This window comes from Ailuropoda melanoleuca, chromosome 14, assembly GCF_002007445.2.
Source record: "Ailuropoda melanoleuca isolate Jingjing chromosome 14, ASM200744v2, whole genome shotgun sequence".
Lineage (NCBI taxonomy): Eukaryota > Metazoa > Chordata > Mammalia > Carnivora > Ursidae > Ailuropoda > Ailuropoda melanoleuca.
In genome coordinates, this window is record NC_048231.1 from 43,895,547 (window position 1) to 43,909,912 (window position 14,366).

A 14,366-nucleotide genomic window follows, 5' to 3' on the forward strand; every position below is an offset into this window, starting at 1 on the left:
TGCCAACCCGACCCACCCCCGTCTCCTCACACAGCTCTCTGAGGGTCCTCTACTCTTCCCCCTCCCGCCCTGCAGCAGCCTTTCTCTCTGCCCTCCCTCCAACACCCCGCAGCCCTCCTCTCCAGCCACATGCCTCCTCTGCTGCTGCTGTGAGCCCTCCCTGGGATGCTCCTTTCCAAAGTCAGGGCTGGCTCTGGTGCAGGGAAAGGTAGCACAGCCGGCCTGGTTCTGGCTGGCACCTGGACGGCTCAGGGATTCGGTGGAGCCTACTGTGTCAGGCTGTCTGGACCGCACGGACAGTGGGGTTTATGGTGGACACCCGCTTCCCTTGGTGAGCCTGGAATCGAGGTGCCCGGGGGCTCCTCTGGGCAGGAATGCCACACCGATATTGCTGTAGCTTGCTGCTGGCAAAGGCCCACACCCTCCTGCCAGGTGGGAGAGTGCTCGGGAAGTCTGGCCTGCATGTCCCCGGACTCCGCCTGAGCTGTCCCCTTCTCTTGCTGCTGGTGTATCATGCTGTGTTACTGTAATAAATCTTAGCTGTGCCAGTGGCTAGAAGCTGGACCCCTTGAGTCCTTCTAGCAAAGCAGCGAGCCTGTGTGTGGTGTGGGACTCCCAGCGCAAGCCTTGTCACCCCTCCCCTCCATTCTGTGTTCCTGTGGCACCACTCCGAGGCCTGCCTTCATCTCCATGCTCCAGGTTTCTTTTTACCTAGAGCAGCTGTGACCTTCAGCATCACATTCTTCACTCATTAGGTCTCTAAGTCATCTGTTTCTGGCCTTTACACCCCCTGCTCTGATGTGAGCCCTGCAAGGCAAGGATCTCTGCCTGCCGCTGGTGCCCGTGTACCCCAAGTGCCTGTTTACAGGATGGGGCCTGCGGGCATTTGTTAAATCAGTGGGGGACATGATTAGGAGGCTGTATTAGATACCTGGGGCTGCCCTAACAGAGTACCATGAACTTCTGGCGTAACAGAAGTTTACTTTCTCACGGTTCTGGGGACAGATCCAAAATCAAGGTGTCGGCAGGGCTGCCCTCCCTCCAGAGGCTCCAGGAGAGTTCCTCCTTTGCCAGTGCTTAGTGGCTCCTGGCGTCCCTTGGCTTATGAAAGCCACACTCCGGGCTCTGCTCCGTCTGTGACCATTTCCCACATGTTCCTCTGTGTCTTCTCCCTTGTACGGATACTGGTCCTTGGATTTAGGACCCACCCCAAATCCCAGACGATTTAATCTTGAGAGCCAAATAAGGTCACATTCTGAGGTTCCAGGTGGCCATGAATTTTGGGGGGATGCTTCTTAACCCACTGCAGTTGCTAATTGAAGACCACACTGAGTGTGCTGGGGGTTAGCCGCATTTAGCTCCTGGCAGAGAAAGGATGGAGCATTTTTAGGAAAATGGAGTATGAGGTGCCATAGAGAGGGCACATAAAATGAAGGCTTGAAAGGAACTAAGTTTGGCAAAGAGGAAGTGATCTTCTTAGTTATTGGTTTCAAGAAACTGCAGCTCACATGACCTCAGGGTAAACAGGGCTTGCGGCCAGCACAGAGCGAGGAGGCCCAGGTAGTCCCATGGGCACCAGCGAGCGGGTGAGAGGAGCTCGCTCCACTCTGCCCTCCCTGTACCCTCCGTCTGTGCATGGCTTGCTGGGGCTGAGACATCCTCCAGCCCACCCACACTCTGCGCTGAGCTTGGCTTAGGCAGGTTCCAGGCAGCTGTGGGCAGGACAGGGGGTGGGGACCAGGTCCCAGGACTCTACCCTGAGACGTCATTTGTGGCCTTGGTCAGAGCTTTGCAGTCATGCACTGACATTGTGCTCTGGGCTGGTGACTAGACTCAGGGCTAGATACTTTTTTTTTTTTTTAAGATTATTTATTTTAGGGGCGCCTGGGTGGCTCAGTCATTAAGTGTCTGCCTCCAGCTCAGGTCATGATTCTGGGTCCTGGGATCCAGCCCCGCATCAGGCTCCCTGCTCTTCGGGAAGACTGCTTCTCCCTCTCCCACTCTCCCTGCTTGTGTTCCCTCTCTCACTGTCTCTCTCTCTGTCAAATAAATAAAATCTTTTTTTTTTAAAGATTTTATTTATTTATTCGACAGAGATAGAGACAGCCAGTGAGAGGGAACACAAGCAGGGGGAGTGGGAGAGGAAGAAGCAGGCTTATAGCGGAGGAGCCTGATGTGGGGCTCGATCCCACAACGCCGGGATCACGCCCTGAGCCGAAGGCAGACGCTCAACCGCTGTGCCACCCAGGCGCCCCCAAATAAATAAAATCTTAAAAAAAAAATAAAGATTTATTTATTTTAGAGAGAGCATAGTGGGAAGGGCAGAGGGAGAGAGAGAGAGAATCTCAAGCAGCCTCTGTGCTGAGTGCAGAGCCTGATGTGGGACTCAGCCCCAGGACCTTGAGATCATGAGCTGAGCTGAAACCAAGAGTTGGACTCCCAACCGACTGCGCCACTTGGTGTTCCTGAAGATTTGTTGGTTTATTTGTTTGTTTTTTATAAAGGACAGGTTGAATCTATTCCATTTTCAGCCCATGAGACAAGAAGCCAAATAGTGAAGAAAATAGTTTTTAAGAAGGGAAGCTTCTCCCAGGTGAACGGACATCTGAAGGAGAAGAAGGCACACATGGGTTATAGGAGACCCACGCTGGGGAGCAGGGGCCTGGAAGAGACAGTGCTCATGTCAGCGCCCACTCTTGGCATTGGAGGCAATGGTGTGAGAAGACCCCCCACCCCTACCCTCCCTCCATGGTTCTCCTGTGAGTCTGACCACTGGGGCCCCAATATCCTTCAGCAGGGGTGCACTGACATTGACTGTGCCCGTCAGCTGGGGACTGGGCTTCTATCCGATCATGCTTCCCTGAAGTCCATCTTCTTGCCCTTGTCAGAGAGCTGGGAGGCCATGTTCCCAGCGTCTACAGGATGAGGCCCTGCCTCCAGGCTCGCCAGCTCTTCAAAACTGACCTCCATGCTTAGTATCGGGAGCAAATAGAGTTCAGAAGGCATGCATGGGGGTGCCTTGTTGCTGTCAAAGGGTAAGCTGCATTGCCTTCTTAGTAAAATGAGGGTATCTCCAGTGACCCACATCCAGGTTGGTCTCAAGGAGTCTTTTGGTGGTCCAGTGTTGGAGGGTTCTCTGAGGTAGAGAGCGGGCTCTGGGAGTTGGCTGTGCTGTGCCCCAGATATGGCCAGAGTCCGATCTCCTGGGACGTTGCAAAAGAGAGGCTTAGAGGTTCCTGGCCTCTTCTCCCTGCACTCCAGCACCCCCACTCTGGGTTGCCAGGACAGCATGATTTCTGATTGCCTGCTTCCCAGCTTGGAAGGCAGGAGTTCAGTGAGTGACAGAGTCTCCCTAGAGCTGGGAGGAGGTCCCAGGGAGCCAGCGCTTTCCAGTTCACCTGGCCAGCTGATACCGCTGCTGGGTTGTCGGAGCCACGATTCTGTGTGAATTGTGTGTCCTGGCATGTGCAGTGGCTGCCTTTTTGAGCCCTTCTCCATTTACTAGTTGATTCCCTATTGTAAGAGAGGATCCCCTCGCCCCTGTTTATTTCTTGTTTATCAGTATGAACTCAGACATTTTTTTTTAAGATTTTATTTATTTATTTGACAGAGAGAGAGAGAGAGCCAGCGAGAGAGGGAACACAAGCAGGGGGAGTGGGAGAGGAAGAAGCAGGCTCCCAGCGGAGGAGCCTGACGTGGGGCTCAATCCCAGGACTCCGGGATCATGCCCTGAGCCGAAGGCAGCCGCTTAACGACTGAGCCACCCAGGCCCCCCTGAACTTAGACATTTTAATCCACTGTGTTCTGGCCCATTACTTTATTCTTTCACGTTGCCCAGAGCTGTGCTCGTGGGAACTAGGGGAGGCTGAATGAATGCCTTAACTGCAGTGCACCTAGCGTGTGGCGGCCTACAAGCCCTTTGACTGATGGTCCAGTTTGGTGGGGGGGGGGTGGCTTGGTCCCTGCAAGGACTGCATGTGATTGGTCTGTTGATATGTTATTTGTCCCTCAGGTTCCTCAGAGGTGTTCCTGCCCCCAGACCCCATATTTGCCTCGGCCATGTCGGAAAGCGACAACGTGTTCTGCGCCCAGCTCCAGTGCTTCCACTTCCCCACCCTCCGCCACCACGACCTGCACAGCTGGCATGCGGAGAACTGCTATGAGAAGTCTTCGTTTCTTTGTAAAAGAAGTAAGCCACCTTGGCCATGACTCCTAGGGAGCTGTAAGGAAGTGCTTCTCATGAGCACATGAATATGGCTCTGTGATTTCTGGACCTTGGTGTCAACCTTGAGTAGACTTCGACCTCACGGTGCACCAAGGCAGACCCCTGTATCATAGTAGGGCGGCAGGAGCTCCTTGCCTGGCTCACACCCCTCTCTGAAGGTACACTGCTGCCGCGGCGGGGAGGGCAGGAACGTGGGCTGCAGTCCAACTCTGTGAGCCCTCATTTCTCTTTCCCAGGATAGAAATGATAATTCTTGCCCTCCAGACCTCATTGTTGTTCGGAGATTAAATAAGAATAGTGACGGAAGACTTGCCAAATCTCGTGGTGTCTTGGAGCCTCTGACTCCCCGGTCACCCACCTGTATTCTCTTTGGGTCTTTCCAAGACTGCTCGCTGTGCATCTGGACCACTCCCCTGGCTCTGTCTGTGATCTTCCCTGTCCCTCTGCCTGCCCACTTGCCCACATTCCACATCGAGGTCTCCTCCAGCTTTGGGGACACGCAGTCTGTTGTGCTTACTGAGGGCAGGGCCCCTTGCCCAGGCCCCTCTGCAGTGGGAGGAGGGATGAATCGCACCCAGACACAGCATGGGAGGCCAGCTGGGTGTCAGCCGATGGTCTCAACACCATTTATTTGGACCATCACTCCCTTCCCTGCTGATTTGTCATTCATCGGGGGTTCATCAATGTCTGAGCCTATTTGTGGACTCTATTCTGACCCTTGGTTGTTTGTTAGTCCCATGCTGATACCACACCGTCTTTACAGGAGCTCCTTGCCTGGCTCACACCCCTGCCTGCTTCTCCCTCTGCCTGCCACTCCCTCTGCTTGTGCTCTCTCTCACTCTCTCTGACAGATAAATAAAATAAATCATTTTTTAAAAAGATTTTATTTATTTATTTGAGAGAGAAACAGAGATAACAACAGAGAGCACGAGCCAGGAAGGAGAGGGTTCTAGAAGCAGGCTACCCGCTCAGCAGGGAGCCTGATGCAGGGCTTGATTCCAGGACCCCGAGATCATGACCTGAGCCGAAGGCAGACGCCTAACCAACTGAGCCACCCAGGCACCCCTAAAATAAAATGAATCTTGAAAAAAAAGATTGAGAAATTACCTTTTTGAGGTTAAGGAAGTGCTCTTCATTCCTAGTTTGCTGGGAATTTCTAAGTCACAAAAATGTGAATGCTTTTTCTGCACTTATTGGGATCATGTGGCTTTTCTTCTTTACTGATTTATATTACTGTTTTGCTTATATGATTTTATTTATTTACTTTTTTACATTAGTAGATCTCTGATATTAAACCATCCTCGGGGATATATATATATATATTTATTTATTTTGCTGGCTTTGCTTGGCTGATACTTTATTTAGGATTTTTGAAACTCCTTTAAGAAGTGAGCTTGGCCTGTTACGGTCCTTTCCTGTACTCTCCTTAACTAGTTTTTGTATCATATTTATATTTGATTTATGAAATTCGTTGGGAAGCATTCCTTTTTACCAGTCTCTTAGTCAGTTTACACTAGTTGGGGATGATCTTGTCCTTGAGTGTTTGGTAGACCATACCGTATAGGACCCTCTGGGCCTGGGAGGCAGGGGACTTTGTAACTTGTTATTTAGATACATAGTTGAAACTTGAAGAACATGGGTTAAATCCACTTACATGTGGATTTTTTCAGTAAATACAGTACACTATTATAAATGTATTTTCTTTTCTTTTCGATTTTGATACTTTTTCTCTAGTTTATTGTAAGAATACAGTATATAGTACATATCACATACAAAATATGTATTAATTGTTCATGTTATCAGTAAGACTTTGGGTCAACAGTAGACTATTAGTAGTTACATTTTTGGGGAGTCAGCGGTTGTACATGGATTTTCAATGATGCGACAGAGTTAACCCCTGCATTGTTCAAAGGTCCACTGTCATTTCAAGCTTACGGAAAGGTTGTGGGGATGGTATAAGGAACTCCCTCTCATACACCCCCACACAGATTCACCAGTTATTTGTATTTTGCACATTTGCTTATCATTTTTTCTCTGCATATTTCTTCTAAACCATTTGGAGTAAATTGAAGACATTGTACCCTCGAGGCCTAAATATTTGGTGTGTTTCCTAAGAACCAGGACACACACATAACCGCAGCACAGTTACCAAAACCAGGACTTTTTTTTTTTTTTAAGATTTTATTTATTTATTTAACAGAGATAAAGACAGCCAGCGAGAGAGGGAACACAAGCAGGGGGAGTGGGAGAGGAAGAAGCAGGCTCCCAGCGGAGGAGCCTGGTGGGGCTCAATCCCAGAACGCCGGGATCACGCCCTGAGCCGAAGGCAGATGCTTAACAGCTAAGCCACCCAGGCGCCCCCAAAACCAGGATGTTTAACATGAGTGTAGTGCTAAACAGTAATCTGCAATTTGTTATGACTGTTTTGTCAATTGTTTCAATAATACGCCGTATAGCTATTTTTTTCCTGGTCCAGGATCCAGTCCAGAATCAGCATTGCATTTAGTTGTAGTGTTTCTTTAATTTCTTTTTTGTCTTTCAGTTTGAGTAATTTCTATTGACATGTTTTACTAACTCTTTCCTTAGCTGTGTCGAGTCTGCTTATGAGCCCATTGATGGCATTTTTCTCCTGTTTTTGACATTTTGTGTGCTTTTCATGTTTAGCGTTTCTCTTAGATTCTTTCTTTAAAAAAAAAAAAAGATTTTATTTTATTTATTTGACAGAGAGAGAGACAGCCAGTGAGAGAGGGAACGCAAGCAGGGGGAGTGGGAGAGGAAGAAGCAGGCTCCTAGTGGAGGAGCCCGATGTGGGGCTCGATCCCAGAGCATTGGGATCGCGCCCTGAGCCGAAAGCAGACGCTTAACGACTGCGCCACCCAGGCGCCCCTCTTTCTTGAGTTTTCATCTCTCATTTTCATCTCTTATATTATCTGCCTTTTCCATTAGAGCTTTTAACATTCATCATAGTTACTTTAAATTTTCTGTGGATGGGTCCTTTATTTGAGTGTAGTTTTGTTGATTTAGTTGCCTCTGGAGTATGTGTGTGTGTGTATGTGTGTGTATGTGTTTGTGTGTTTTCTGGCTTTTTGTATGCCTTGTAATATTTTGTCAAAGATCAGACAACTTGTGTAGGACAGTAGAGATTGAGTTCAGTAGGTGGTTTTGGTGCATGGAAAGAGGTTTGCCTTTCCTTCTGATAGGACTTGTGTAGGGAGGGTCTTTACTGCAGTGGTGGTGTGGGGGTCAGTGTGGGCAGGTTTGGGCCTGGGCTGTGGATATCCTCCATGCACCCCAGCCTTCGTATTCATAGCTGCCTTGTGTCTAGAGTGGAGCTGGTTTTCCAAAGGGCTCTTCTTAATGTCTGCTCTGCCCTCTGTTTTAGATCTTCCCTTTGGGCCACTCTTCAGAGAGTCTGTCTCTTGCAGCTGTCTTAGTGTGTGTGTAGCCTCCATCTGCATCTGTTCTGCCTCCAGCTCAAGCTGTGGATCCATCACGGGGTTTTCACCAGCGCCCTAAAGGTTCCCAGTATGCTCTAATTGGAGGCAGTTGGCATGGGAAGCCGGGGGTAGGCTAACTACAAGCCGGGCAGTTGAGGTAATTGGTTTGAAGAGTATATTTGGCTTTCTCTAATGGGTCCTGCCTTGGAAGTGTGGGAAAAACAGGGAAACTCATAGTCATCAACCGAATCCCAAATATTCTGGGCTGGTCCCTGCAGAGGTGGTGGGTCAGAGCTCCGTTGTCATATATGGCCTAGCCATTGTCTGTATATTTCGTCTCTTAGATATACCATTATCATGAGGCACGTGGTGTCGTTTTGCCCTGACATTGGTGACATTAGCTTTGACCCCTGGATTAAGGTTGTACCTGCCAGATTTCTGTACTGTAAAGTTCTAGTTTCTTCTGTTTTGAAATGAATAAGTAATACGTGAGGAGATCCTTTGAGGCCATGTAAAATTCCTGTTCATTATGAAACTTGTACCTGCTGATGTTGGCATGTATTGGCAATTTTCTGACTCTATTCGTGTTTACTAGTTGGCATTCTTTTGTAAGGAAAAGCATTCCTTTCTTTCTCCCCCATTTATTAATGTCTTTATTTGTATTAGAATGCACTCTCGGATTTTTATTATGTAAAATGGGTTATAATTCATGAGTACTATTTATTTTTATGTTTAATGTGACCCATTTATACTGGCTTGTTTGTTTGAAATTGACATTTTTATTGAGATCCTGTAGGTTCAGATGCATTTATAGGAAGTAAGACAGAGAGACACCTTATACGTTTTGCCTGATTTTCCCAAATGGGAGCATTTTGGAAAACTATAGTATAATATCACAGCCAAGATATTGACTTGGACACAATCCACTGATCTTATTCAGTTATCTCCAGTTTTACTTGTATGCATTTGTGCGTGTGTGTGTGTGTGTGAGAGAGAGAGAGAGAGAGAGATTTATAGAATTTTATTACTTGTGTAGGTTCCTGTAACACAGTCAAGATATGAGTAGTTCCAGCACCATAAAGATCCTCCCTATTGTTCCTCTATAACCACACCCACTTGCAGCCATTATCTGTGGTGGTAGAATTCTCCAGTGAAACCACTTGGGCCTGAGATTTCTTTTGGGGGAGTTTTTAAATTTTGAATTCAACTTATTTGATGGTTATAGGGCTGTTCAGATTGTCTGTTTCACGTTGAGTGACTTTTTGATAGTTTCTGGTTTTCAAAGAATGGATCCATTTCTTGTAAGTACTCAAATTTATGGGCGTGGAGTTGTTCATAGTGTTTTCTTATTAACCTTTTTACGACTGCAGGATTTATAGTGATGTCCCCTATTTCATTCCTGATTTGTGTTTCTCCAATTTTGATTTTGTCAGTCTTGCTAGAAGTTTATCAATTTTGTTGGTTTTCTTGAGAACCAGCTTTTGTATCATTGATTTTTCTCTATTTTCAATTTCACTTATTATTGCTCTTTATTATTTCCTTCTGTTTGCTTTCTTTTTCTAGTTCCCCTTGTACTCTCTGAACTCAGCCTTTTCCCAAAGAGCCTTGGAGGACCTGGGCACTAGTTATGCTCGTGGCTTTTATGCCCTTTCAGTGGACAGAGCTAAGACGTGTGTGTGTGTGTGTGTGTGTGTGTGGGTGTGGGTGTGGGTGTGGGTGTGTGCATGTATGTGTGTGTGTATATATCTTGGATATAGATTTTTGATACTAATTTAGTTGTTTTCATGATTATAGATATATTCAAGTTTTCCGGTTCTTTTTCAGTCAGTTTGGTAAGTCATATTTATCTAGGGCATTGCTTATGTGTCTAAATTTTCTACTTGATTCTCATACAATTCCCTTAGCATTCTCTTATGATTTTTGAAGCATTCGTGTATATCATTATGACCTCCTTTTGTTGTTGGGTTTTTTTTGGTTATTCTTTTTTTTTATAATAATATTTTTTTAGTTTATTATGTTAGTCACCATACAGTACATCCCTGGTTTTTGATGTAAAGTTCGATGATTCATTAGTTGCATGTAACACCCTGCACCATGCAATACGTGCCCTCCTTACTACCCATCACCAGCCTATCCCATTCCCCCCCTCCCCTCTGAAGCCCTCAGTTTGTTTCTCAGAGTCCATAGTCTCTCATGCTTCATTCCCCCTTCTGATTACCCACCCTTTCTTTATCCCTTTCTTCTCCTACCGGTCTTCCTAGTTCTTATGTTCCATAGATGAGAGAAACCATATGATAATTGTCTTTCTCTGCTTGACTTATTTCACTTAGCATTATCTCCTCCAGTGCCGTCCATGTTGCAGCAAATGTTGAGAATTCGTTCTTTTGATAGCTAAGTAATATTCCATTGTATATATGGACCACATCTTCTTAATCCAGTCATCTATTGAAGGGCATCTCGGCTCCTTCCATGATTTAACTATTGNTTTAACTATTGTGGACCAATGCTGCTATGAACATTGGGGTGCATGTGGCCCTTCTCTTCACTACGTCTGTATCTTTGGGGTAAATACCCAGTAGTGCCAAGGCTGGATCATAGGGTAGCTCAATTTTTAACTTTTTAAGGGACCTCCACACTATTTTCCAGAGTGGCTGTACGAACTTGCATTCCCACCAACAATGTAGGAGGGATCCCCTTTCTCCACATCCTCTCCAACAGTTGTTTCTTGCCTTGTCAATTTTTGCCATTCTAACTGGCGTAAGGTGGTATCTTAGTGTGGTTTTGAATTTCCCTGATGGCTAATGATTTTGAACATTTTTTCATGTGTGTGTTAGCCATTTGTATGTCTTCATTGGAAAAGTGTCTGTTCATATCTTCTGCCCATTTTATGATTTGTTTATTTGTTTCTCGTGTATTGAGTTTGAGAAGTTCTTTGTAGATCTTGGATACCAGTCTTTTATCTGTAGTATCATTTGCAAATATCTTCTCCCATTCCGTGGGCTGCCTCTTAGTTTTTTTTGACTGTTTCCTTGGCTGTGCAGAAGCTTTTTATCTTGATGAAGTCCCACAAGTTCATTTTATCTTTTGTTTCTCTTGCCTTTGGAGATGTGTCATGAAAAAGGTTGCTGTGGCCGATGTCGTAGAGGTTGCTGCCTATGTTCTCCTCTAGGATTTTGATGGATTCCTGTCTCACATCGAGGTCTTTCATCCATTTAGAGTTTATCTTTGTGTATGGTGTGAGTGAGTGGTCAAGTTTCATCATTATGACCTCCTTTTGATTCCTAATATTATTTATACTTTCTTCCTTTTTTCTACTTAGTCTTACTGAAGATTTGGCTCTTTGATTCATCTTTGTGAATAACCAGCTTTGGGTAGTAATTGATTCTCACTGTTGTGTATCTGTTTTCTGTGCCCTTAATTTCTCCTGTCAGTGTACATCCTTTTACTTTCATTAGGTTTACCCTTTTCTTTTTCTACCTCCTAGAGTTAGAACCTTGTCTCCTTAATTTTTAGTTTTTCTAATATAAGGCATTAAAGTTTAATTTTCCCTGTACTTGCAAATTATAAAGTACACAGATCTTAAGTGCAAGTTTGTGGAAATTGTACGCATGTGTGACGACTTCCCAAATTAAGATGTGGAATATTTCTAGCCCTGCAGAAGATGCTCCCTGTCCTTTTGTAGTCAGTATATTTCCCTCTTCCAGGAAGTCGTTCTTATCCTAGGTTAATCATAGATCATATACTGTATTTACTCATAGTCTCTAATTTAATTTAGTGGCTTATGTATATTGTCAGCTAACATGATATTTATGTTCTGTTGTTATTAGGATTTTTGTGACTATTCCATATGTGCTTAAACTCTTGGCCATAGGATTTTTTATACATTTATTAGCTCAGGCTTATTGATGGCGTTGTGCAAGTCTGTTTTGACTGTACGGTGTATCAGTTGTTGAAAGAGGTGTGTTTTAATCTCTCACTGTGGCTGTTGATTCATCCATTTTTCCCTGACAATTCTCTAATTTTAGCTTTATCTGTCTTGAGGTCATGTTATCGAGGTCCTAAGTACTCATAATTATTACATCTTCCTGAATTGAACCTTTTTATCATGATCTAATAGGCAGATAGCCGGACTTTGAATCCAGGTTTGGCTTTGGACAAGTTTCTTGGGTTCCACATCAGGAAAGGGGGTAGAGCACCTACCTCACCGTGTTGTTGAGAGAGATTAGTTAACATACGTGCAGTGCAAAGAACGGTCCTCGTCATATAGAAAGCTCCCAATATATAGGAACTATTTTCTTTATTATTACATATTATTTTTGTGCTAGCTTTCTTTTAATATGCCTTTTTGTACTCTTAATTAATTAAGTCTTCGAGTTGATTTTGGCACCTTATTCTATGCTGTTTCCCCAGATTTTTTCTTCTTTTTAATTTTTTCCTGACTTAAATGAGATTAATCAACTTTTCTCTAGTTCTTTTTTTCCTATACTGGTTCAGAAATTCTGGTTACCCTTACATTTTTAAAGGGCATAATTGATTTATTTTTTTAAATCTAAAGACAGTCAGTATCTCTAACTTCCTTCTGGTTAATACAAAGACCCTGTATTGCAAGGTCAGTCTGAAATCCAAAATTACAAATTTATAGAATTTGCTGCTCAGTGAGTAATTTATTTTCTCCCAAATGGAGCCTGTAATTTCCAGTGGGCCAGTGCCACTTTGTGTTTACTGATTGATCACTGATCGATTGAGGAAGATCTAGACTGCAGAGGAGCCTAATTTCTACTCACCGTGCAAACCACCTTTTAAGAAGGCTTAAAAAGGGACATTGGGAGGATGGTTAAAACCAACCCTTATCTTTCTTACAATTCTGCAGAGCACATGCCCTGCATCTGCAACTTGGGTACGCCTCCCTTCCCTAGATGATGAATTCACAAGGGACCTTACAAGCTGCTGAGAATAAGTGTGCTTTTGAACGAATTCTTTTATGGATATCAGTCAAAAAGTTACCATCAGCTGGAACTGGAAAACAGAGGGTTTTGTTTTTGTTTTTGTTTTTGTTTTTTTCCCCAGTGGCAGCCATTTCAGCTCAAAAGCTCAGTTCTTGGAAGGGCCACTTCTTGACATCAGAGAAGACACACTTCCCTGTGCCCCTAAAAATAAAAAGTTAAAAAAAAAAAAAAACCCAAAAGCTCTATATTGCCTTAGCTCCAGTTGTTCCCCAGCCTCGGACTTACGTGTACTTGTTGTCCATTATTTTAATTTTACTTTGTTTTTATACTTCTTAAATGAATCACTTGTTGTTTTATGAAGTCTGCACTTATGTTCATGAGTCTCTCTATTATTTCTTCTTGCATCCCACTTCTTTCTGCGTTCAGCTTTTTATTCTCAAATACATTCTTAAGGAGCTCTTTGAAATGAGGTTGTGTTATCAGTGCTACACTCTTACTCTCTGAATGAAAAGTCTGTATTTTTTGACCCCAATCCTGAATGTTCGTTTAGCTGGGTATAGATTTGTTGGTTAACAGTTACTTTTTCTCAAGACTTTGAAGATATTTTATTGTTTCTGCCTGTTCCTTGCTCTGAACTATCATATGCCTTTCCTTGGTTTGTTAGGTATATTATAAATTTTAAAACTTCTTATCTTCCTGCTCTACAAACAGGCTTTAAGCATCCGGTCCAGGTGGCCAGGTGCCCCAGTGTGATAAGGTTGGCCTCTGCCATAAATTCTCCTTCTTGGCCTCCCCTGACTGTGACCTAGTGATAGTCAAGTGCCCCAGTGAAATCCCCCATGCCTTTGCTTGTGTCCTCCACCCTGACCCCCCTAGTAAAGCACTTGCTGTGGATCCTTGCTCCTTCTCTGCTCCCTACCCACTTGGCTGAGTGGCACCTTTGGTGTTCTTCCTGTGTGATCCCTGCTGACGTGCAATGACTTGGTCGGTCCAAAATCTATGCGTATAATACACTTTGTTTTCTTGTGCCTCCCCTGTGCCCTCCTTGTGGCCACACCGACTGACCATTGCCTGAGAAAACACAGAACAGTAGGTAATCTTCATCTCTTGGTGCTTTTGAGAGTTTCTTTGTTGATACACTGAGGTTTCATCACATTGTGTCTAGTTATTGATTTATTTTTATTGGTCCTTTTAGGACCCCTGGGAATTTGTGTTTTATTAATAATGGGAAGATTTCAGCCATCATCTCTCTTTTTTTTTTAAGATTTATTTATTTATTTGACAGAGAGGCAGTGAGAGAGGGAACACAAGCAGGGCGAGTGGCAGAGGGAGAACCAGGCTTCCCGCCGAGCGGGGAGCCCAATGCGGGGCTTGATCCCAGAACACTGGGAGCATGACCTGAGCTGAAGGCAGACGCTTAACGACTGAGCCACCCAGACGTCCCTCTTTTTTTTTTTTAAATAGCTTTATTAAAAAGATATAATTCACGTACTTTCCAATTCACCCATTTAAAGTGTACCATTCAACACTTTTTAGTATATTCACAGTTAAGTGTAACTATTACCACTAATTCCATGTACATATACATATACATTTTGCCATATACATTTTATTAAGATTAGCTTCAGACTGATGCTAGGTTCATTTCAGTGATATGTGGAATGTTACCCCTTATAACCCCATTCCCTTTCCTTCTTTGGTATTATTATTATACACATTAGGTCTGTTATTGTTACAAATGAACAAAACGTTGTTAAT

General features: G+C 44.4%; 1 protein-coding gene across 4 annotated transcripts in view; it reads left to right on the top strand.

Annotated features, from left to right (window-relative positions):
• DGCR2 (DiGeorge syndrome critical region gene 2) overlaps positions 1-14,366 on the top strand; it is an 88,747-nt gene that overhangs the window by 61,342 nt on the left and 13,039 nt on the right. For all 4 annotated transcript variants that reach the window (XM_034642572.1, XM_034642573.1, XM_034642574.1 and 1 more), the window contains one exon: positions 4,013-4,189. In XM_034642572.1, the coding sequence (XP_034498463.1) occupies positions 4,013-4,189 (177 nt within the window). The remainder of the gene's footprint in view (positions 1-4,012; positions 4,190-14,366) is intronic.